At 64.7% G+C, this 23,134-nt stretch overlaps 1 protein-coding gene across 8 annotated transcripts in view; it reads left to right on the top strand.

Annotated features, from left to right (window-relative positions):
- Positions 1-23,134, top strand: part of KCNT1 (potassium sodium-activated channel subfamily T member 1) — a 51,098-nt gene that overhangs the window by 15,013 nt on the left and 12,951 nt on the right. For 3 of the 8 annotated variants that reach the window (XM_057499251.1, XM_036901554.2, XM_057499253.1), the window contains exons 2-20: positions 3,033-3,074; positions 8,074-8,153; positions 8,544-8,643; positions 10,775-10,831; positions 11,577-11,625; positions 11,702-11,761; positions 11,866-11,940; positions 12,010-12,093; positions 12,542-12,636; positions 13,549-13,729; positions 17,854-18,018; positions 18,211-18,347; positions 19,277-19,340; positions 19,445-19,553; positions 19,911-20,019; positions 20,582-20,731; positions 20,913-21,151; positions 21,333-21,558; positions 22,455-22,560. In XM_057499251.1, coding sequence (XP_057355234.1) covers positions 3,033-3,074; positions 8,074-8,153; positions 8,544-8,643; positions 10,775-10,831; positions 11,577-11,625; positions 11,702-11,761; positions 11,866-11,940; positions 12,010-12,093; positions 12,542-12,636; positions 13,549-13,729; positions 17,854-18,018; positions 18,211-18,347; positions 19,277-19,340; positions 19,445-19,553; positions 19,911-20,019; positions 20,582-20,731; positions 20,913-21,151; positions 21,333-21,558; positions 22,455-22,560 — 2,128 coding nt within the window. Of the gene's footprint in view, positions 1-3,032; positions 3,075-4,018; positions 4,168-8,073; positions 8,154-8,543; positions 8,644-10,774; positions 10,832-11,576; positions 11,626-11,701; positions 11,762-11,865; positions 11,941-12,009; positions 12,094-12,541; positions 12,637-13,548; positions 13,730-17,853; positions 18,019-18,210; positions 18,348-19,276; positions 19,341-19,444; positions 19,554-19,910; positions 20,020-20,581; positions 20,732-20,912; positions 21,152-21,332; positions 21,559-22,454; positions 22,561-23,134 lie in introns of those variants that run through there. The other 5 variants (XM_036901555.2, XM_036901559.2, XM_036901556.2 and 2 more) reach the window with 3 other exon arrangements.

Genomic DNA, 23,134 nt, shown 5'->3' with positions numbered 1-23,134 from the left:
GAAGCCCTCCCCCTCCCCACACTCTGCCACCCTAGGTCCTGTGCTGATCCTTCCTTGGGTGGCCTCCCTTGGTCCCGCAGCAGGCCCTGGGGTGCGGGGTCCTGCCAGCCTCCTTGCACAGCATGGAGTAGAGGGAGCTCTGCAGCTGCCCAGCTGGCACCCTGGAGCGGTGGAGGCACACTTCCAAGGGTCTCTGGCTGGGAGCAGGGGTGCTGGCAGGGCCTGCTCCTTGGGAACATGGGCCTGAGGGGGCTTCCGTCACAGCCACAGGGGGCGGCGGGCCTCTGTCAGGAGGGGCAGTCAGCTGCGGTGCCTGCTGTGGCCCTGGGCTGCGAGGCTTCGGCCCTGCCCCGGCTGGTCCAGAGCCTCCTGAGGCCTCACCATTGCTAGGGAGGCAGCGAGGATGAGGGAGGGGTCTCCACTGGCCCCAAGGAACTGAGCCACAGGGAGGGGCCTGTTCCCAGTGCCACGCCCTGCGGTGCCCAAGAGCCCCAACGCCCTGCACCCCCACTCATGGGCCCTGCGGGCCGGTGGCACCCACTCTCTCTCCCCTGCCCCCATCCCGGGCTCCCTGGGCTCAGAGTCTGTGGGTCTGCAGCTGTGCCCCACGGTGAGGCGGCAGTGGGTGGGGGTGGCCAGAGAGCGTGACCTGGGATGGGCCTGATGAGGGCCGTCATTCAAGCTCTCGAGCCGAAGAGCCAGTGAGGAAGGGGCTGGCCATGTGGTGATGCCCCTTTGTACCTGGGGCCACCCTGGGGGACCCCACAGGTGCCACTGCAAACCCTCCTCGTGCCTGGGCCCAGTACCACACATGCTGACCTGGAGGAAGGCCGAGGCCGAGGGGCAGGGTTACAGCCCCTGGGTTTGGTTTCTGTACCAAGTGAGGGCTCACGGGTCTGTCATTGGAGGGGACGCTGGTGGCCTGGCTGCGGAAAGGTCAGGTACTGAGAGCGTGGGGAGTCGTGGCAGGTGGGGGGAGCACTCTGTGGACCACTGAGTTTGGGGTACCTGGAGACACAGCCCGGGAGAGCCCCAGGAGGTGGGGCCCAGGCCAGGGAGAGGGGACCCTCCTGGGGGTGTGGATGGGCCCCGGGGGGTGAGGAGTCGAAGGCTCTGCAGAAGTAGGGTCAGCTCTAAGATCCCGATGGGGGCTGCGGGCAGAGGTCTTGGGGGGTCCCTGGGCAGAGAGAGCGGGGAGAGGTCCAAGGACAGGAAGCAGGGGGGCTGGAGAGAAATGCCGGCAGGTGGGGCCCGTGAGCTGGGCGCCAGGCAACCCCCTCCTAGGTAGCTTCAGGCGCAGGGTTCACTGACCCAGGCCTGTCACCGGAAGAGGATGTCCGAAGAGGCGGCTGGGGCAGAGCTGGGCTGACACGCAGGGCTGGAGAGAGAGACCGGGGAACTCCAGCTGAGGGGGCTTTGTCAAAGGTCCAGAGGTGGGGGGGTGCCTCCTGGGTGGGGAGGGGCCAGTGCAGACGCCTGGCAGGGGATTGGCAGCAGCAGGAGCACAGGGGGCTGCAGAGTGGCTGCAGGGCAGCCCGGCCCTCTGGGCCCCTCCCCAGACATCTGAGGCCCGGCCTGAGGTCTGAGCCCACCTTTGTGTGCAGAGACCTGGGGGCTTCTGGGAATCGGGAGAGCTTCAGGAAGCACCCTTCACCTGCTGGCACCCGCCCGGCCAGCTCGGGATCAGCTGTCCGCTTTGCGCCTGAGTCTGCACCCCTACTCCCGCCTGGCCTGGCCAACAGCTGGGGTCCTCGGACCTCCAGGGGAGCCCTGCTCTCCTGGACTCGTGCCTTGAATGTCAGATGTTTGTGGTGACCTCAGGCCTGTCCGTCCAGCTGCAGCAGATAGACCCCCACCCCGGCCCAAGCTGGCTTGTCCCCGTGTCCCTTGGTTCAGGAGGTGGCCCTAGGATCTCAGCCGGGACCCCGCCTCCTTTGCAGACCCACACCTTCACGTGGCCTCCACCCCACTGCAGAAACCCGACTACTGTCTCCCCAGCAGCACCCCTCACCTCTTGGCGAGCTCCTGGCCCCGCTGTGGCCCTGCCAGCCTCCTGCCACCCCCTGGTGCAGCTGTCATCCCGACTCAGAGCTCAGGCAAGCACCGAGGCCCCAGAGGCAACCTGAGCTGAAACATGCAGAACCTGCCAGAACCTCCCAGTAAACCCAGGCTTGGGCCCAGTTGAGCCCCGGCCTCCCCTGCCCTGTGCAGAGCCCAGCCCCCCCAGGACCTCATCTCCCCCACCCTGCCAGTGTGCCCCGCAGCCCCGCTCACCACCCAGGCGCCAGGACGGGATCCTGCCCGCCCCGTGGTCTCCGAGGCAAGCCTGTGACCCACCCGTGCTGCAGGCCCAGCCCTGCAGGCCAGCCCCCCGCCTCTCCCCCAGCACAGGCCACGCCCATCTGGGTGCCAGCTGCCTGCAGCTGGCTGGGAGAACCCCAGCCGGGCCGCCCAAAGGGCAGCCCAAGAAGCGTCAGCTCCCAGCCATTCCTGGCACCAGGAAGCCAGGGGCAGGGCTGCTGGGCATAGGCACTTAGAGGGCAGGGGAGTGAGGGGGGCCGGCAGACTGGGCACCGGGAGGCCCGCCCCCTCACTGCCATCAGCTTCTGGCCGTGAAGCGGGTCTTGTTCCTGGGCGCGGGGTCACATGGTGCCTGGGGCAGGCTTGGCGGGAGCGGGACCCTGGGGGCTCGCCACACCTGCTGATCTTACCTCCTTGCTCGGCTGAAGGTGGGGTGGCCCCCATTGGGCCTGCACAGGGGGTGCATGTCCTGGCAGTGCCAGGGCGCTGAGGGGCCAGGCTGGTGGGTGCCCGCCGCACCCCGAGTGCGGGCTGCCTCCAGGTGGAAGGGCACCTCCACCGTGCCTGGGGGCTTGGCGGCCAGGGTGTGTCTGTGCACGGCTCGCCCCAACTCTCTGTGACCCTGCTGGGAGCCTCCCGATGTGTCTGTGTCCCTGCCGGCCCGGGAGTCCAGGCCCTCCGTCATTAATTCCGTCTTCCATGTTGATGCATCCACCCGTGTCTGTCCCCAGGCTTCATGTGGAAGATTTCAGCCTGGACTCCTCCCTGTCTCAGTAAGTGCTTTGCAGGGAGGGAGCCGTAGTGGGGTCCGCAGGGGTGCCAGGGCCCTGGGAGGAGGGTGCGGCCCCGTGGGAGGGTCCACTCTGCCAGGCACCACCTGCCCTGCCACTAGGCAAGAGCAGGGGCTGCTGGCCGGGGGCGGTCTGAGGCTGGGGACAGGAAGGAGGGCGCGCCCCGGGGGAAAGCCTGGGAGTAGGAGATGGGGCCGTGCAGAGCCAGGTACCCCACAGCCTCCTGCCGTGGTGGCCACAGCGGTCAGGAGCAGCCAGACGGCAGGAACATGGTGCTTGTGTGGGACCAGGCACGCAGATCACTGCTGGCACCCCTGGTCTAAGCAGGTCCAGGGCGCCGGGCCGGGCAGCCTGCTGGGAGCCCCCATGGAGAACCCCCCTTTTCCTGGCTTCAGTTCGGGTTTAGGGCACGCGAGGCCTAGGGCACCAAGCCCTGAGAGCAGCAAGGCCCGGGCGGTGCAGTGGGGCCACCTCATGGCCCTGAGACCTCCACCGATCAGCATCGCCTTGGGGGCAGCCGCCGCCCAGTGCTTCCCGCGGGGCAGTCCCACCCGGCACCCCTGCAGCTGCGACCCTGTACCCGGCAGGAGCAGGGGAGCAGACAGTCCCCAGCCGCCCAAGGGGCCGAGGCTATGGGTCTGCTGGCCGGAGTTGCCCTGCTAGAGTCCCTGGCTCAGCAGAAGGCTCCAGAACACCCCCACACCCTCTCAGGGGGCTCTGGAGAGCCTCCGTGAGGGTCTGGGAGAGGCGGGCCAAAACCCAGCAGCTTACCCCGCCAGTCCTCTGCCCAGGGCCCAGCTCCTGTCCACCCACCCCCTGGAAGTGCCGCTGCCCAGGGGGTGGAGCAGTGAGCCACACGTCTGCCCTTACTGGGCCCCTAGGCTGCATGCAGGCTCTGCCCATTCTCAGAATAGCCAGCGTCTGTGTTGGCGGGTTGGTGGCTGGGCCTGGGCACCACTCTTCCTTCTCGCCTGCCGGCTCCGTGGGCTCCTGGGTGGAGTTCCCAGGCACCTGCCGAGAGCCAGGGCACCTAGCGACGGACCCAGGCAGGGAGGAAGTTGGACCCCGGCCCCATGTGAGTGCGAGGCTGTCGGGCCGGCGGGCTGTGGACCGGTGCCTGGCCACTCTCCCCCTGGGGCTGGCTGCCTGGCCCTGTGTTTGGAGCTTCCTGGCACAGACCATCTGTGCCAGAGCTGCCTGCCAGGAAGGCCTGGAAGGTCTGCCCAGCCTGCTACGGCTGGCAGAGCTGGAGCCCCCAGGCTTTACCTGCCCAGCTAGTGACTGGATGGCTCCTGGCCGGGCAGACGCTGTCTGGTGTGTGGGGTGGGTGGGGTTCAAGCCACTCTGACGGCGCAGGGCGGCCTCCTCCTCAGGTCCGTGGACAGGACCCCAGGCACAGGCAGGTGGTGGCCTGGGCCCCACATGCGGCCTGCGCCCACTCTGGGCCTCATGGGGACGGGCATAGCCACCAGCTGGGGACTGACCCACCTGCCTCTGAATGCTGAGACCCAGGCCCCTGGGGACCCAGAGCTCCCGGGCCTCTGACCCTTGGGGGACCCTGGACAGCCTCGGTGGGCCTCGGCTTCCATGTGTTTCTGGGCGGGTCTGGCCCGAGCACTCTGAGGGGCTCCGTGGCAGGGCTCTGGGGGATGGCCCTCCTGCCCGCCCAGCCTGGGTACCTTGCCTCGCCAGTCTGAGGGCTGCTCAGAACAGGACAGAGGGCGCGGGGCCCAGGGCCTGACCCCAGCAGTGCCCAGGAGCTGTCTGAGGCCTGGCCTCCCCCGTGCCCTGTGAGTCACACCTGCTTCAGACAGGCCTGGGCCTGGGCAGCAGGTCCGCTGCGCCCTGACCTCCCCGAGCCCCCTGCCGGGTCCAGCCGCAGCAGCGAATGGGTGGGGGGCAGGGAAGCCAATGTAGGAGCAGACCCCCTTGGCCCACGCTTGCTGTGGTGCACCGGCCCTTTGCAGGCTGCTCCGTGCCCTGTGTGGGCCCTGGCCCAGCTCCCTGCCTGGTGCCCCCTGCCCCCCCAGCTTACACTGGCGCCCCAGTGTGGCCTCCCTTGCATTCTGTCACCAGCTCCGCCGCGGGGCCTCGAGCCGCAGCTGGCTCTGATCCGTAGCCACACTTTGTGGCCTGGGGGCCTGTCTTTCACGGGTGATGTGAACAATAGGTACAGGCCACGTCAGGGACGCAGAACGAGGCCGGCCCCGATGGTTGCACTGCAGGAGCAGACGGGCACCAGGTCCCGAGGCAGCCTGGGCCGTCCCCACTCTGCCCTCCACCCTAAACGAATGTGAAGCTGGCCTGTAAGAGAGGTGCCTGCCTGGTACCCTCCGGACTCCGGTGGCAGATGGTTCCTGCCATTGCCCTTCCCCAGGTGAGAGGCCGAGGCTCACGCAGGGCAGGGCCTCCGACTGGCAGGCCTGGCCGACTGTGGCCAGCTGGCTTGCTTCCTCCCAGGAGCTTGCCAAGCAAAGAGCCGCCATCCACCCCGGCCCAGCCTGTGTGGTGAGCCCCGGGGCCGCAGGTCCAGCGCCAGGCCCCATCCCTGAAGGTACCTTGGGTGAATGGACAGCTTGTAATTCACTCTGCGGTGGGGCCAGAGGATGCGGCCACAGCTCATGAAAAATTAAAGGAGAAAAAGGCTTCACGAACTTCCCTGCCTACAGGCGAGGTGCCGCGGGCCCTCTCAGCGCTGCGGGGGACTGTCCAGGCCAGGGAGGAGGCCCAGCTGAGGGGAGCCTTGGGGTTCCATTTCTGGGGCCTGGGGAGGGGCTTCTGCTTAGAAGTGGGGCAAGGCTAAAGGTTCAGGTTGGGGTCCCTGGGGAGGAGCTGGGTTGGGGGGGGTTCCCTGGGTTTTTGCAACAGAGAAAGCAGAGAGGAGCCGGCAGTCCTGAAGGCTGGGGGATGGCAGGGGGCAGAGGGCTGTGTCAGAGGGCGCTGTGGGGCCCGGGCAGGCCCGGGGAGGGGAGACCAGGTGGGCCAGGGCAGGCCCAGAGGTGGGAGGTCAGAGGTGAGCCTGCCTGGGAGACAGATGGGCAGGTGGACAAGAAGGAGTGTTTCACCCAGTGAGGTCCAGTGCCAGCAGGATGGGGGGCTGATGGGGGGGGCGGCCCGGGAGGGCCTGGAGCCAGCAGGGTGAGGAGGCTCAGCTGTAGGAAGGGTGGCCCAGCCCTCCGGCGGCCGAGGGGGACGTGGGCAACGTCGGAATTGCGATGGGCCTGGGGTCCGATGTGGGTTGAGAAGAGGAGTGTGGCCACCCCCTTGGGTCAGAGGGGAGCCTGGGGGGCGCCCCCTGGGGAGCTGGGGGGCAGGAGTAAGCTGGGGCTCTGAGCAGAGCTGGGTTTGGGGGTCACCTCACACCAGGCCAGCAGAGCCCCACATGTAGGCTGGGGGTGGGGGGAGCTGGGAAATGGGGAGAGGCAGGATCCAAGCTGGGCAGGGAGGGCCGTGTGGGTGGTGCTGGGGGCCAAGGATGAAGGAGCCTTCGGCCACCAGCCACAGGGGCCAGGTGGGGCCTTGCCAGGTAGGAGCCTGTGGGGGTCACACCTGAGGGGAGAGACACAGACTGGGGTTGGAGAGCCCTCCACCCAGGCTTTGCAGTGATGGGGTCTGTGTGACCCCTCAGGCTTAACTGAGGGGCATCTGCCCCCAAAACCCCACCAGACTGAGCCCAGGCCTGGCCCAGCTTATCTAGCCAACTTCTCAAATAGATCCCAGGAGCACCCCTGCTGGTACCAAGAGAGGTGCAGTGGGGGTGCTGGGGTGCAGTGGGGTGCTCTGGGTGCAGGGGGGTGCTCAGGTAGAGTGGGGGATGCTGGGGTGCAGTGGGTGTGGCCCCTGCTGGCCTGCGGGAGTCCTGTGCTGCCCTGGCCCTGGGTGTGGTGGGTGACCCCCCTGCACAGGGACAGTGGGGCAGGGTGCAGCACCCCCACCTCCTCTGGGGCCTTCTTGAGCCCGGTGACCAGGGAGGCCTCTGTGGCCCGGCTGAGGCACCGGCCTGGGCAGGGGGAGAAGGTGCTGGGCTTTGCCCAGGCCCCCTCCTGCAGGCCCCATCTCCAGGGCGGGCCCAGACCACTGCCCCCATGGACAGCTCCGCATCGCGACTGTGGCCCCAGGTGCTGGGCAAGGATGGGCGTTTCAGACCCTCCAAAACTCCCGCCGCCATACGTCCGCACTGGGGGAGCGGGGCCTGCGCAGAGGGAGATGCCACACCCTCTCCTCGTGCAGAGCCCCTGCCCTGGCATTGGCATCAGGGAGGTGGGGTGGGGAAGGCCAGGCTGGCCGAGGGAACCCTGGCTTGCCCTGCCTGCTGTCAGCCGGAGCTTTCCTTCCGGTGGGATGCTGAGCCTGGTGGAACCAGGCACCCAGGCGGCGGGCGGCGGGGCCAGCGGCCCATTGCCTGGGGCCCACATTACTGTGGGCGACCAGATGGCCCCCACGTCTGATGCCTGGCAGCTCGGGCTGGGCCTGCTGTGGTCTGCTGTTCCAGGTCACTGGGAGCCTGGGCAGGGGCGTGGGGCATCTGGAGTTGGCCTGGGGTGCAGGGGCCCCGCTGCCGGCCTGTGGGAGGGTGCAGGGGAGGCTACTTCCTGCCGGCCCCTCTGCTCCAACCTGCAATGAGCCACAGGTGCAGCCACCAGGGCCACCAGACAAAGCAGCTGACCCTCAGCTTCTGGAATGTTCTGTGTATCCAATAAGGCATGTTTTGAGTTGTATGCCAAGGGCCACACAGGGCACGTTTGATCCTGGTGGCTGCCTGTGACAGCCTAAGGTAGGAGGGGCCTCCTGTGCCGGGCCTGGAGGGCTGGTGGGCTGGTCTGCAGGCACGCGTGCAGGTAGGTACAGTGCACTGCCCACCTGAGGTGGAGGTGCTGACCCCGCGGCTGCCGTCTGTCAATCTGGCTCCTGAAGGGCGGGGCTTCTTCCCTGCGGCCCCCACTGGCCCAGGGCCCCCATGCTGCTCTCCCCCCCACCCCAGGGTCCAGGTGGAGTTCTATGTCAATGAGAACACGTTCAAGGAGCGACTCAAGCTGTTCTTCATCAAAAACCAGAGATCCAGTGAGTGAGGGCCAGCGGGGTGTCTGTGGTGGGCACAGGGGCAGGCTCAGCTTCATGCCACCTTCCCAGTGGGAGATGGGACCTGTTCCCTGTGGCCCCCGCCCTGCAGCCGGGCCCCTCCTACCTGCCTTCCCAGTAGGAGCCTGGCCACCTCAGACCCCCCTGGATGCATGCCCCTGGGCCTGCGTCCATCGGCGCACTACCCCGGCCCCTGCCTGCCCTGCTCAAGGAGTGGGTGGTGTGGGGAACACCCTGCCCTGTGCCCCTCAGAGGCGGGCCCAGTGCCAGGGCAACTGTGGGTGGGCACCCGAGGTGCACAGGGAGGACCAAACGGCAGGAGGCGGTGCGGGCCCCAGGCAGCTGGGAGCCCTGACATCACGCCCCCCGCAGGCCTGCGAATCAGACTGTTCAACTTTTCCTTGAAGCTGCTGACCTGCCTGCTCTACGTTGTCCGAGTCCTGCTGGACGACCCGGCCCTGGGGATCGGATGGTGGGCGCCCCGTGAGGTCTGGGGCGCGGCGGGGCTTCTCGCCTGGTGCCCGGTGCGCCTGTGGGGCCCATTGGGCTGGCGTGGGGTCTGCCCCGGCATCCTGGCCGGGCACCGTGCAGAGCCCTCCCTGCGCCCAACCAGCGTCCGGCCCATGGAGCCGCACGCAGGCTCCCACTGGCCGACGGGCTCAGTGCAGGGGGCTGGGGGGCGCCCCCGTCTGTGGACTGTGGCTGCCTCTGCGGCCACCCCCGGCCTGAAACGTGACCCCCAGCAGTGCGCGGGGTCCTGGAGCGCCAGGAGCGAGCAGGCAGGCTTCTGTGCCCCCCACTCGGGCTTCTGCCAGTGCCCTAGCCCCGCGGCGACTCTTCCCGGTGACTTCACTTCCTCGGGGCCTCGGGTGGCTTCCCAGGCCCCTGCTGAAGGACTCTCCTGCCCCCCGTGCTACTGCGGCGTTGCAGCTGTGTCCACTCGCAGTGCTTGTGGGGAGCAGCTTTCTTCCCTGGACGCCGGCAGGTCCCTGCCTGGGCCTGGCGAGTCTCCATGTGGCCCTGGTGTGGTGGCTTGTTGTCTCCGTGGGCCATGGCCCGGCACTGGGCTCCCTGAATTGCCTTTGAGGGATGGCCTCCCCTCCCAGGCTCTCGGTGGGCAGGTGCTGGCCTCTGGGACGGCCCTGCACACCCCTGCCCTCTCTCCTGTGCACCCACTGCGCTCTTCCTGGGGGATTTCCTTGGCCTTATCTCCAGCTCCTCGGATGACTTGGCCATTTCTGCTGTCATTTTCTAATTTCCAAGAACTTCCACCTTCAAGTGTCGGTCCTGCCTCGGGCGTGCGCTGCCCCCAGCATTGGAGGGTGTCTTATCTTTCCTTCCTTACACTTTCCTCTCCTGCCCAGCCAGCTTCTCCCAGGCGCACCTTGAGTCGATTTCCTTAAACGCCTGGCTGCCTGGGCACCAGGAACAGTAAGGGTGGGCCCTGCGATGCCCGGGGCCCTGCGGCCAGGCTGTGGCCTGGCATTGCTGTCGCCTGGGAGAGCCCGGTTGCTCTCTCCCCAGAGCAGTTCTCCCACCTCTTCCCTGGAGGCTAAGGCCTGGCTGCTGGGCCCTGGCACCGAGCCTGGGGCGGGCTGGGCCTGAAGGCCTGCAGCGCAGGCTTGACTCCCACAGGCGCAGGGAACCGGTGACCCTGGGCCGGACTCTCTCTCCCTCCTGAGAAGAAGCCTCCCAGCTTTATCCTGGGGTGGGGAGAGCAGACCTTGCCTTTGTGGTTTGAGAAGAAAAACGGGGCACTAACTGACTTTCAAGCCAGTTTGTTGGGTTCCGTCCACCTTGTCCCACTCCCAGAGGCTCCTGGGACATCTGGTGGCACGTCCTCCATGGCCCGGGACTGTTGTATTCGGCACAGCATTTGGCTCAGGGATGGGTGGCTGGGAGGGTACGTGGATCGGGGAGAAGGGTGATGGATAGATGGGTGGTGGATGGGTTACAGATGCGGGGAGGATGGATGGATGGTAAATGGTGGCTAGTGGGTGGACAGAGGGATGGTGGATGGAAGGAAGGATGGCCGGCCACTTCACTGGGTTTAGGGTGAAGTGGGTCAGTAGAGAGAAAGGGGGGAGGGCTCTGTGAGAGTGGGTCCCCTTGGTCAGCGAACCTGGTACTGGTTGCAGCCTGGGGCGGAGCTAGCAGGTCCCCATGCCGTCCACCTTCCCAGTGGCTGGGTGTCCAGGTGGCGCAAGGGGGAGGCTTGTCCTCAGGCGCGACCTCGGGACAGCCCCGAGCGGGGGTGCGAGCTTGGCTTCCTCTTCCTGTCTCACGCGCACTGTCCAGCCTTGCCTGCAGCCGCTCTGGCCTCTGGGAGGCCCTGCGTGCTCCAGGGTCAGTCTGGCGACAAGCAGCCTTCCGCAGCCGGCAGACCGGGCAGAGCCCAGCTCTCCCCAGGCGCCGTGCGCAGCGTGAGGTCGGCCGGCTCTTGGCCCGAGTGTTAGGACAGATGCCTGCCCAAGATGTGGAGGGTGGCCTGGGTGGAGGGCGGGCGCCCCCTGCGCTCCCGGAGCCCAGGCCAGCCTGGGAAGGGCCCCTTCCCGGGCGCTGCTGGCAGGGGCCGTGGCTAAGCCGGCTCTGTGTCTCCACAGCTGGGGCTGCGCAAAGCAGAATTTTACCTTCAATGAGTCCTCTGCCGAGATCAACTGGTGAGCCCCCTGCTCGGCTCGCTGACCTTTCACTGCCCGGACTCGCGCTCCCAGGCCCAAGGCGGGGCGGGGTGGGTGGACCAAGGACCCTCAGTGCCTGAACCCCTGGGTCCCCTGAGGCACGTTCTCCTGGACCCCCAGGCCCTGGCCATGCGGTGGGCAGAGCTCCAGGAGCGACTTTAGAATGACCAGCCCCTGTCACGGGTGGGGAGGGGGACACAGGGAGCACCTACAGATGAGCCCTGCGCCGCACCTCCAATTCAGGGCGCTTCCAGCCAAGGAAAGTGGGTGCCCCGGTCAAGCAGTGGGAAGTGGCCCAGAGCGGCCGGGATGCCTGGCTGGTGTAGGATGGTCCCCAGGGGCCCGGCCACCTCCCCCGCGAGGCGCGTGCTTCTCCCTTCCTGCCTCTCCCGGTTCGTCTCCAGTACCCAGAGCTCTGTTGGGACCAGACAATGAGCGGTCCTGTGCCCCCCACCCCTGCACCCCTGGCCCAGCTGCAGAGCAGCCCCCACACCTTCCAGAAGCCATGCCTCCCAGTAACAGTGGGGGGCCTGAGTGCCTCCTCTGCAGCGACGTGTCCGGGGGCCCTGCTCCCAGGGGCCAGGGGCAAAGGGAAGCCACTGAGGCTCAGGCTGCACTTGCCCCCAGCGTGTCCAGGCAAAGGGCCCTCGAGCCACTGCCCTGCCCCACGGTGGGCACCTCCCAGGTGGCAGGCGTGGCCAAGGCTGTCCTGCTGTCTCCACAGGGCACCCATCCTGTGGGTGGAGAGGAAGGTATCTCTGTGGGCCATTCAGGTGAGCGGTGGGCAGGTGTGGCTCTGGGTGGCCCTGCCCCCTCCGGCCAGTCCTGCTCAAAGGCTCCTGCCCCCAGGTCATCGTGGCCACAGTAAGCTTCCTGGAGACCATGCTCCTCATTTACCTCAGCTACAAGGTGAGTGCGCCCCAGCTGATGCCCCCCACCCCTCGGGCCCCTCCGCCCCCTGACCTGGTCTGCGTGTCTGCCCCCGCCCCCCGCCCCTCCCCCTGGCTCCCCAGGGCAACATCTGGGAGCAGATCTTCCGCGTTTCCTTTGTTCTGGAGATGATCAACACGCTGCCCTTCATCATCACGGTGGGTGAGCCGCTGGCCGAGGCACGGGGCGCCCCGGGCCCCCAGCGCCCTGACCCAGCTCATCCGCAGATATTCTGGGCACCGCTGCGGAACCTGTTCATCCCTGTGTTCCTGAACTGCTGGCTGGCCAAGCACACCCTGGAGAACATGATTGTAAGCCTCGGGCTGGGCAGCCCCTGTGCAGGGTGCCACAGCCCAGCCCTGGCCTGGCAGAGAGCTGGCAGCTTCCCTTGGTGCCCCAGGGGCCATGGTGACAGCAGACACACGTTATCCCTGTCACCATCAAGCGCCCTTCTGGCTCCTTCCTGACCGACTGCCGAACCTCGGCCAGGATGCAGGGGGTCCACCCCAGAGCCTTCCCTGACCCCGGGGTGGGGGTGAAGGTGCCAGGTGAGAGCAAAGCAGGGCCACAGAACCAGGCTCACGGAGCCCAGGGCCACAGGCAGGACCCTGCTGAGATGCTGAGCAAGGTCCACTACGAACGTGCCAGCAGCCAGGCCCCCAGGGAGGCTGCCCCTGGGAGCCCAGGCCCCCTGGCGCGCCCCACCAAACCATAAAGTTTCTGCGCCGAGGTCAAGGCTGACGGCGCCACGTCCCACAGAACGACTTCCACCGCGCCATCCTGCGGACGCAGTCGGCCATGTTCAACCAGGTCCTCATCCTCTTCTGCACCCTGCTCTGCCTGGTCTTCACGGGGTGAGTGCTGCCATCCGGGGGCCCCTCGCACACCCAGAGGCCTTGCCAGGCGGTGGGCAGCCCCACCCAGGGCAGAGCCAGGCCCTCATGTCCCAGCAGTCAGGAAGGCCTTGTGTGGGCGGCAGCTCAGAGCCCACATCCCTGGGCGGCCCTGGGTCTGGCTACTCTGCCCTGCCTGGTCCTGGTGAGGCTGGCCACCACCTCCTGTCCCCCAGGCAAGGAGCAGGGTGGGCACCAAGGCCCAGGAGGGAGGGCAGGAGGGCCGTGTGCTGGCTGCCTCCTTGTCCCCCCCAACATGCAGGCCTCGTAGGAGCAGGACGGCGCATGCACGGGGAAGAAAGCTCTGTGGTGACTGGGCAGCCACCCCCTGGCAGCAGCCAGTTGGGGGGTACCCTGAGCATGGAGTGTCCTGCTCTCTGTGTGCTGAGGGGCCCCAGGCCCTGGTGTCCACACTCCCAGCCTGGGGACAGGGACGCGGGGTCCTAGCCTCAGAGGCAGGACTGCCCCAGGCCCTTTCTGGCCTCCTGGGTGGCGATGAGGAGCTCGCAGGGACTCAGCTGACCCCAGGCCCACCCTTAACCTGTGCAGCCCTGCACCCACACTCCTGGTGGTCCTTCCTGAGGCCTCAGAAGAGCCACAAGCTGGGCAGGGAGGATTCTGGGGAACCTGGCAGGCTGGGCTGGGCCACCTCTCAGGCCAGACCAGAAACACTAGGGGCCCCAGGGGCCAAGCCGGACTCAGGCCCAGGTGGCGGCAGGGGTCCCCCGTCAGGGACGCGCCCAGCACTGTGCCCTGGGCGACCTGGCAACATGTCTCAGCCCCCCGGGGGCATGGTCCCCTGGGCAGGCAGGGCTCCAGCCGCTGCTCAGAGGGCGCAGCCCCGCCCGCAGCCCCCGCCTGCTGGCCTCCTAGGACCTGCGGCATCCAGCACCTGGAGCGAGCCGGCGAGAACTTGTCCCTCCTGACCTCCTTCTATTTCTGCATCGTCACCTTCTCCACCGTGGGGTACGGGGACGTGACACCCAAGATCTGGCCGTCCCAGCTGCTGGTGGTCGTCATGATCTGCGTGGCACTCGTGGTTCTCCCACTGCAGGTGGGCACCCAGCCCAGTCCCCCGCGAGAGGAGGGTGCCGATGGAGACACCCGCGCGGGGCAGCAGGGCCGACCGGGGACAGGGAGGGTGACAGCTGCCAGCGGCCCCCTGGGGGTCTGGTCACTAATGAGGCCACAAGGGAGGATTGATGTCAGGCCTGTGGGCGCCATGTGCTGGTCACTCCCAGACCTGGAAAGAGCACAGAGTGTGTGGTGGGAGGGGCCGCCAGGGTCCCCGCGGGCATCTGTGTCGGGGCAGGGGCTCAGGAGCCCTAAGCCAGTGCGGCAGCAGCCGTCAGGACCGGGGGGGACACACCCGCCAGCACACCCCCCCCCCGCTGCCTCCCTGTCACCAAGGCCGAGGTGGGGGCAGTGTGGGAACCCAGCCCATCCTGACCCTCATGTGTTCAGGTATGAAAGGTGGAGGCCTGGAGGGGGGCCAGCTGGGGAAAGAGGGGTGTGGGGGGAGCCAGGCGGAGGTGGACACCCAGGGCGTGGTGGGCTGGGCTAGGTGCAGCAGCAGTAGGGCAGGTCCGGCCAGGGGGCCACTGCTGGCCCTGAGCTCCGCCCTCCTGGCCCCCGCTCGCACCCCCACCCTACAGCTCAGAGCCCCCGGCCACACCTGGCACCCGCCTGTCCTGCTTCACTCTGATGTGGAGCACAGCCCCTCCCACAGGGGCCTGCCGTGCACTGGGGACCCCTAAACAGCAGCCCATGCCTGCCCTCTGCTCCCCCAGAACCTCCTGCCCCTCCATCCGAAGCCTGTCCTCCCCGCATGCCCTCCCCACCACGCCGCCTCTCCCATCAGCCCCCACCCGACCCCCCGCCGCCACAGAATCCCAATGTCCAAACTGTATTATATTTTTATACCATGGTTTTTTAAATTGCATTTTTAGTATTTTTTAGATTTTTTAATTTGTATTATTTTTTAAGTTATGTGTTTTCATTACACTTTTTTTATTAAGGTATGATTGATATACACTCTTATGAAGGTTTCACATGAAAAAACAATGTGGTTACTACATTTACCCATATTATCAAGTCCCCACCCACACCCCAATGCAGTCACTGTCCATCAGTGTAGGAAGATGCCACAGATCCACTATGTGCCTTCTCTGTGCCACACTGCTCCCCCGTGACCCCCCCACACCATGTGTACTAAACATAATGCCCCCCAGTCCCCTTCTCCCTCCCTCCCCACCCACCCTCCCCCACCCCTCCCCTTTGGTAACCACTAGTCCCTTCTTAGAGTCTGCGAGTCTGCTGCCATTTTGTTCCTTCAGTTTTGCTTTATTCTTATACTCCACAAATGAGGGACATCATTTGGTACTTGTCTTTCTCTGCCTGGCTTATTTCACTGAGCATAATACCCTCTAGCTCCATCCATGTTGTTGCAAATGGTAGGATTTGTTTTCTTCCTATGGCTGAGTAATATTCCATTGTGTATATGTACCACATCTTCTTTATCCATTCATCTACTGATGGGCACTTAGGTTGCTTCCATTTCTTGGCTATTGTAAAAAGTGCTGTGATAAACATAGGGGTGCATCTGTCTTTCTGAATCCGAGAAGTTGTATTCTTTGGGTAAATTCCTAGGAGTGGAATTCCTGGGTCAAATGGTGTTTCTATTTTTAGTTTTTTGAGGAACCTCCATACTGCTTTCCACAATGCTTGAACTAGTTTACATTCCCACCAGCAGTGTAGGAGGGTTCCCCTTTCTCCACAGCCTCGCCAACATTTGTTGTTGTTTGTCTTTTGGATGGCAGCCATCCTTACTGGTGTGAGGTGATACCTCATTGTAGTTTTAATTTGCATTTCTCTGATAATTAGCGATGTGGAGCATCTTTTCATGTGCCTGTTGGCCATCTGAATTTCTTCTTTGGAGAAGTGTCTCTTCATATCCTCTGCCCATTTGTTAATCGGGTTATTTGCTTTTTGAGTGCTGAGGCATATGAGTTCTTCATATATTTTGGATGTTAGCCCCTTGTCAGATATGTCATTTACAAATATATTCTCCCATACTGTAGGATGCCTTTCTGTTCTGCTGATGGTGTCCTTTTCCGTACAGAAACTTTTTAGTTTGATGTAGTCCCATGAGTTCATTTTTGCTTTTGTTTCCCTTGCCCGAGGAGATGGCTTCAGGAAGAAGTTGCTCATGTTTATATTCAGGAGATGTTTGCCTATGTTTTCTTCTAAGAGTTCTATGGTTTCATGACTTACATTCAGGTCTTTGATCCATTTCGAGTTTACTTTTGTGTATGGAGTTAGACAGTAATCCAGTTTCATTCTCTTGCATGTAGTTTTCATTACATTTTTAAGTTGCATTTTTAGATTACGTAAGTATAAGTTATGAATGTGACCATTTAATGTTTTAAATTATGAATTATATTTATTTCTATTTTTTCAGTTTAAAGTTTAATTTTTACATTATTGTTCTGAACTTTTCCAGGCATGCAAAAAATGTCTGTCCCACTCAGGAACCACATCAGGAGAATGGGCCCCAGGGCTGGGGGCTGTCACCCTGTGTGCACACCCACGGGTGTCCTCACCCTGGAAGGTGGCGGCAGACAGCAGGGAGCTCCTAGCACCTCCTCGTCAGTTGGAAAGACTGAGTAGCTCACAGTGATAAGGAGGGGTGATCCCAGTTCCTCTCTCTCTATCCTCCCCTTCAACTACATTCGCCTCTGATGCCCTGAAAACCTGAAATGCTTCCCGGAAGGTGCGCCTCCCCAGGTAACAGTGAGGACCCCCAGCGCCCAGGCTCAGGCCAGTGTGCACATATGTGCTCAGCTGCCATGACAAGCCCCCAAAGCAGGCTCGAAGTGGCACACGTACTCCCCAACCCCGTTCTGGAGGCCGTGGGGAGTGGCCCGTCCTAGGCCTCTCTACAGGTGTGGGGCCAGCACTCCGTGGCACCCCCATGTCTGCCTCCATTGGCATATGGCTTCTTCCTGTCTCTCTGTGCCCTGTCTACTCCTTAGAAGGATACCAGCCTTTGGATTTAGGGCTAGTCCTGTCTTACTTCATCTCAACCAGTTACATCTGCACAGACCCCATTCCCAAAGAAGGTCCCATTCACAGCTCCAGGTGGGCCTGAACTTGGGGGTCACTATTGAACCCTCCACAGTTAGGTCGTTTATCACCGCACAGCCCTGGGGGGCACGCACCATCGTGCCTTTGTGCAAATGAAGGAGGCCCAGAGCCACACACCTATGACAGGTAAGGCTTGAGCCCAGCGTGTCTGCCGTCAAGGTCCCCATCCTGCAGGGGCCTCAAGAACCACCCTGGGGACTTGGGCGCATCCCAGCGGTGTCTTGTTCTGGGTCATCACTAGAACCTAGTCGGGGCTGGATAAGCTCTGAGATGATCTTCTTTCAAAGACACACAGGCACGGGGCCCAGGGCCATAGAGGGTGGCTGCTCCATTCCCCTTAAACTGCGTGAAATAAATGAGTGGCCCCAACACTTGAGACAAAAAATAGCCAAGCCCGTCCCAGAGCCCAGCCATCAGCTCCAGATGGAGTCAGAGCTGGGTGAGAGGCCCTGGCCGGTCAGCACCCCAGACAGCTTCACAGAGCCAGGGCCCAGCCGGGCGCCCGCAGCTCACGACCACAAAGTGTGGGCCAGGGGCACGGCAGCCCCAGCCCTGCAGCTTCAGACACCAAACGCGGGGTGTTGGCTCACGGTCATGAGCCTGGGGGCCCCTCCAGGCCAGGAGTCTGGCTGACTGATTCTGCGGCTGAGAATTTCCTGAGTCCAGGTTTATCCACAAGAGGTCCCCGCTGCTCATGGGGACCACAGGCCGGCCAGAGGGCAGACCGGGCCCCCAGCAGTGGCCGCCTGGTCTGCGGGGGCCGGGAGCTGGCAGCGCCGCTGCCCCACGTGCCCCCCGAGGCCCCCGCACGGGCACCTCCGTCTGCAGCTGTGGTCGGGATGGGGCTCCATCCCCGGCCCGCACCGGCCTTGATGGCTGCCCTCCTCCCTGAGCCCCACATGTGCTGCCATCTTCCTCCCCGCTCTGCACTGTCTGGGTCTCTCACATCTGGGGTTCCCACAAGGAAAAGGACCCCCAGTGTCTCCAGCCACATGCCTCGCCCACCTGACCCTCACCTGCTCTCACCTGCAGTTTGAAGAGCTGGTCTACCTGTGGATGGAGCGGCAGAAGTCTGGGGGTAACTACAGCCGCCACCGGGCACAGACGGAGAAGCACGTGGTCCTGTGCGTCAGCTCCCTCAAGATCGACCTGCTCATGGACTTCCTGAATGAGTTCTACGCCCACCCGCGGCTCCAGGTGAGGCCTGCCCCAAGCAGGCCCTGATGCTTGGCCGGGGTCTCCCGCCCTGTGGGGGGAGTGCTGAGGGTCCTGCCCCCCATCCTGTCAGACACACCGTCACAGGGGAGTCTGGGCCCTGGGCAGGGTGGTGGGCATGCAAACTTCAGGAGGCAGGGTGGCTCACGTGGGCTGACCCCAGCCCGCCCGCAGGACTACTACGTGGTCATCCTGTGCCCCACGGAAATGGACATCCAGGTCCGCAGGGTCCTGCAGATACCCCTGTGGTCCCAGCGGGTCATCTACCTCCAGGGCTCTGCGCTGAAGGACCAGGACCTCATGCGAGCTAAGTGGGTGCCGGCTGGGGACGAGGGGCCCTGGGCCTGTCTGGGCAGTGGCCTGAGGGTGGGCCAGGTGGGCACAATGCCAGTGGGGATGGGCCGCTGCAGTGGGGGCAGCTCCAAGCCCACAGCCCCCAGGACGCACCCTGACTCCTCTGCCTCCCATGGGCCCAGACAGGGTCCACCTTACAGGACTGCCCTTCCACTGCTCAGCGTCTGGGGGGCTGTGTGCCAGCTTCTAGGAGAGGCTCAAGGGGGGTGGGGGTAGACAGTCGCTGCCATGTCAGGCATGAAGATGCGGGTGAGGCTAGTTTTCTTTTAAACACAAGCTGACAATGACCTAAGAAGGCTAGTTGTCAGGTGGAACTTTCCAGAACATGCAGCACAGGGACAACCCAGAGACCCCCCATGTCATGTTTCGTCCCAGAAGCACTGTTCTCCCTTTGTGGTAGGATGTGGGCTGTGCAGGACCAGGGGAAGCAGGGGTCTGGGAGCTTGGTCCCAACCCCTCCTGAGCCCTGGGCCCCACTGTCTCGCCTATCAAACTGGGGAAACAGACCAGAGGAGGCGGCAGTGGCCAGGGACCCAGGCTCTCTTGTGACCCACTGCCCAGCTCCAGGCCCCAAGTGTGCCGAGAGGTAGTGGCTGGACAGGGACAGGCCGGGTCTCCCTGCCCTGGGCCGTGAGTGGACAGTTTCTCCAGGTCCCCAGACAAAGGGATAGGCCAGCAGGTAGAGTCCAGAATCTGCCGAGTGCTCTAGTCCCCCTGCCCTGGGTTAATGAGGGTGCAAAGCACAGGCACCCCAGGGGCTGGCCGGGTCGTCAGCACAGGTGAGGTGGGGCCTCGACGGGACACCCCTCCAGCTGCTGCCCCGAGCCCCTGACCTCTTGGACAGCAGCGTGGTGGCCCGGGAAGCACTCTGACCTGGTCTCCGCAGGATGGACAACGGGGAGGCCTGCTTCATCCTCAGCAGCCGGAACGAGGTGGATCGCACGGCCGCAGTGAGTGCTCCGGCCCCGGGGGAGCCCGCCCGCAGCTGTGCCTGCATGTGCCTCTCCTCCCAGCCGGCTGCTGCCGCCACCCCAAAGCACGCCCTCCCCCCCAGGACCACCAGACCATCCTGCGCGCCTGGGCTGTCAAAGACTTTGCCCCCAACTGCCCCCTCTACGTCCAGATCCTCAAGCCCGAGAACAAATTTCACGTCAAGTTTGCAGGTAATTCAGGGTCCACGTAGGCACACAAGGGGCATGTGCACCTTGGAAGGCTGAGTGCCCGGAGCACATGGAGCACAGGGAGCACAGGAAGCAAGAGGACGTATGCTGGGTGGGGAGGTGCAGCCCAGGCAGGTCCTGCACTGGGGGTGAGTCCGAGGGCTGGCGCCAGGGCCTGAGCTCGTCTATGAAGGGCTCCTGGCGGAGAGCCTGTCAGGCTGGGAGAACACAGAAGCACCAGGAGAGTGGGGAGGCTCCCTGGGCAGGTGCTGGCAACAAGGGGGCCCTGGGGAGGCACTGGGCAGGGGCATCTGCAGGGGCTCCAGGCCTGGGTGGGCCACCGGACCCTCCTGCCTGCAGACCATGTGGTGTGCGAAGAGGAGTGCAAGTTTGCCATGTTGGCCCTGAACTGCATCTGCCCGGCCACGTCCACCCTCATCACCCTGCTGGTGCACACGTCCCGCGGCCAGTGAGTGCCGGGCCCCCAAGGCCCCAGAGCGGGGGCGGGGCACAGGGGCGCAGGACACCGTGGGGGCGGGGCACACAGCAGGCAAACGCGTGCAGAGAGGCTGTGGGGGTGCAGACCGGGCTGGGAGCTGAGGGCCAGGTGCGGGCCGGGACAGCCCTGGGGTTTGAGGGACAAGCTGGCTTGGTCCTTGGCACCTCAGTGAGGGTTCCAGGCAGATTCAGGATGGGGAAGGGGTACCATCCTCTACGGGGAAGGGGTACCGTCTTCTATCTGGGGAGACTGGGCTGGGGGGCTGGGCACCCCAGACACGGCTCCTTGGGGGACTGGGCAGCCCTAGGGCAGGGACCAGGCCAGGGAGGGAGACCCCAGCTGGGCTCGGAAGAGGACCCACAGGCCCCTGAGACCAGTCTTGGTCCCCACTGTACGGCTTTCCAAAACTGGGCCCCCAGGCCCAGCCAGGCAGGGCGGCCGTCCCTGGCCTCCATCCATCCGGCAGAAGTAGAGATGGGTGCGGCGGGGCTCTGGCGGCCCCCATGGTGACCCCTGCCACCCGCCTGTGCAGGGAGGGCCAGGAGTCCCCGGAGCAGTGGCAGCGCATGTATGGGCGTTGCTCGGGCAACGAGGTGTACCACGTGCGCACCGGTGACAGCAAGTTCTTCCGGGAGTACCAGGGCAAGAGCTTCAGCTTTGCGGCCTTCCACGCGCACAAGAAGTACGGCCTCTGGTGGGCGGGCAGCCTTGGGCCTTTGGGTCAAGAGGGTGGAGGGCTGGGCCCTGGGGGTGCCACATGAGGTCCCTGCAGGCCAGCCTCCAAGAAGCCTGGGTGCCAGGCTGTGCACCCAGAGGCTCCCGGCGGCCAGAGGGGTGCCCTTCGAGCCACCTGCTGCCCCCAGGTACGGCGTGTGCCTCATCGGGCTGAAGCGGGAGGACGACCGGAACATCCTGCTGAACCCGGGGCCCCGGCACATCCTGGCTGCATCCGACACCTGCTTCTACATCAACATCACCAAGGAAGAGAACTCGGCCTTCATCTTCAAGCAGGAGGAGAAGCACCGCAGGAGAAGCCGTGCAGGGCCGGGCCTGAGCGAGGGGTCCTCCCACCTGCCGGTGCACAGCATCCTCGCCTCCATGGGTGAGGCCTGCAGCCCGGCTCCTCCGGGGTCCGTGTCGCCATCTGCCTCCAAGTGCCTTGCCCCAGCTGAGGCTGCCCTGCGCCAGGGACCCTGGGAGCCTCTGTCCAGCCCCACCCCGGGACCCAGCCACCCCCGAGAGCCAGTGGGGGTCTGCCAGCCAAGGTCAGCACTCCGTTTCAGGAACAGTGGCCATGGACCTTCAGAACACGGAGTGCCGGCCGGCACCGAGCAGTGGGGACGGCAAGCTAGTGCCACCCACGGAGAACGGCTCGGGCAGCCGGCGGCCCAGCATTGCACCTGTCCTGGAACTGGCTGACAGCTCGGCCCTGCTGCCCTGTGACCTGCTGAGCGACCCGTCGGAGGACGAGGTGGCTCCGTTGGACGACGGGGGGCTGTCCGTGGTAGAGTGAGTGCCATCTGCAGTGACAGATGCTCCTGGCAGGTGGGGAGGAAATGGGCCGCTGGACGGAGGCGCAGGGCTGGCGCTGTGCCTGGCTCTTAGGAAAGGCAGTGTCCCCGTGAGAGCGAGGTGCCAGCGAAGAGGCGGGGCACGCTGGTGTTGGCACTGGGCTCCCATGGGTGGCAGTCCTGGGTCTTACCCTGTGCTCTGAAATGTGGCTTCCAAACAGCTTCGCAGACCTTTTTGGCAAATGGAACCCCCTGGGGACCCCAACAGGTGCTCCCGAAAGCCGGGCTGTGCCCAGGGCGGCTGCCAGAGTGCAGGCCCTGCTGGAGGCCCGGGGAGCAGCCTGCCTGGGAGCCCAGCCTGGCCGGGGGCAGTAAGTTGGGAAGGGGCCAGGGGCCCGCATCTGCCACGGCCAGGTGCTGGGGCGTCAGCGGGGACTGACTTTGCTCCCAGAGCCCCTTAGGGTCATGCCCATGGCCTCCAGGCGTGGCCTAAGCTTGTGTGTGTGTCAGAGGGCTGTGTACATACCTGTGTGTGTCCACACGTGTGTATCTATGTGTGCCTGTTGCATGGAGTCACCCCAGACCCGCAGGGAACAGGCAGCAGTAGGAGCACAGTCCTCCCCTGACCCGCGCTGCAGGGGCCAAGGGGCTGACCGCCGGATCCTGGGCTTGGGGAACAGCAGCCAGGACCCCTCACATGTGGTGTGGGGCAGGGACAGGCCCTTGGGGTCTGCAGCACACGCAGGCCTGGTGGAGGGCCAGGTGGGACCCTGGTGGGCCCAGGCTCAGAGCACTTCCTGCCACTTGGGTGCTGGGGTGGTACTGGCTGCCCCGGCTCCTGCCCGGCCCAAAGAAGGCAGGCACTGAGCTGAAGACTCCCGTCTCCCACCCCAGGTACATGAAGGGCTACCCCCCCAACTCACCCTACATTGGCAGTTCCCCAACGCTGTGCCACCTTCTGCCCGTGAAAGCCCCCTTCTGCTGCCTGCGGCTGGACAAGGTGGGTGGCGTGCAGCCATGGTCTGCTGGACCTCGTGTCCTGATCTGATTGCAAACTTAGGAAAAGCTGCCAGAACAGGCCTGGAGTCCAGGGAATGGACCCTGGCTCGCAGCCCTCAACTCGCCCATTTGCACCTGCCCTGGTCCTCCCCGGATGGTGTCCCTGTCGCTTTCGAGGGGGTGCAGCCTCTGTGCCCACGTGTGCAAGCACCCTGACAGCAAGGTCGGCCCCCACTGCCCTTCACAACCCCGTGCCCGTCAAGGGCAGTCCTGGGCGCGCTCTGCACTTCGTGGCCACCCTCATTCTGGAACGTTCTCCAACATCCCCTTGGGGCTCTTGGCCTTGGCGTTTTTGAGCTCGGAGGTTGGGCGGACTTGTGGGTGTGCGTTTGGTCTGTAATGCCGGAGGCGAGGTGCATCCCTCAAGAGGCACAGACGTCGGTCTGCCCCGTCCCTGGTGGGCTAGCGGGACCATGGGGCACAGTGGCACACCTAGGTCGCTCCGCCGCGGGAAGCACTGTTTTTGCCTCTGTGGTGAGCCATTTGTGGGCGACGCACGAGAGCAGGTGAACGGA

Source organism: Manis pentadactyla, chromosome 3 (genome assembly GCF_030020395.1).
Source record: "Manis pentadactyla isolate mManPen7 chromosome 3, mManPen7.hap1, whole genome shotgun sequence".
NCBI lineage: Eukaryota > Metazoa > Chordata > Mammalia > Pholidota > Manidae > Manis > Manis pentadactyla.
The sequence above is the reverse complement of the archived record's forward strand: the minus strand, read 5'-3'. Positions and strand labels throughout refer to the sequence as shown.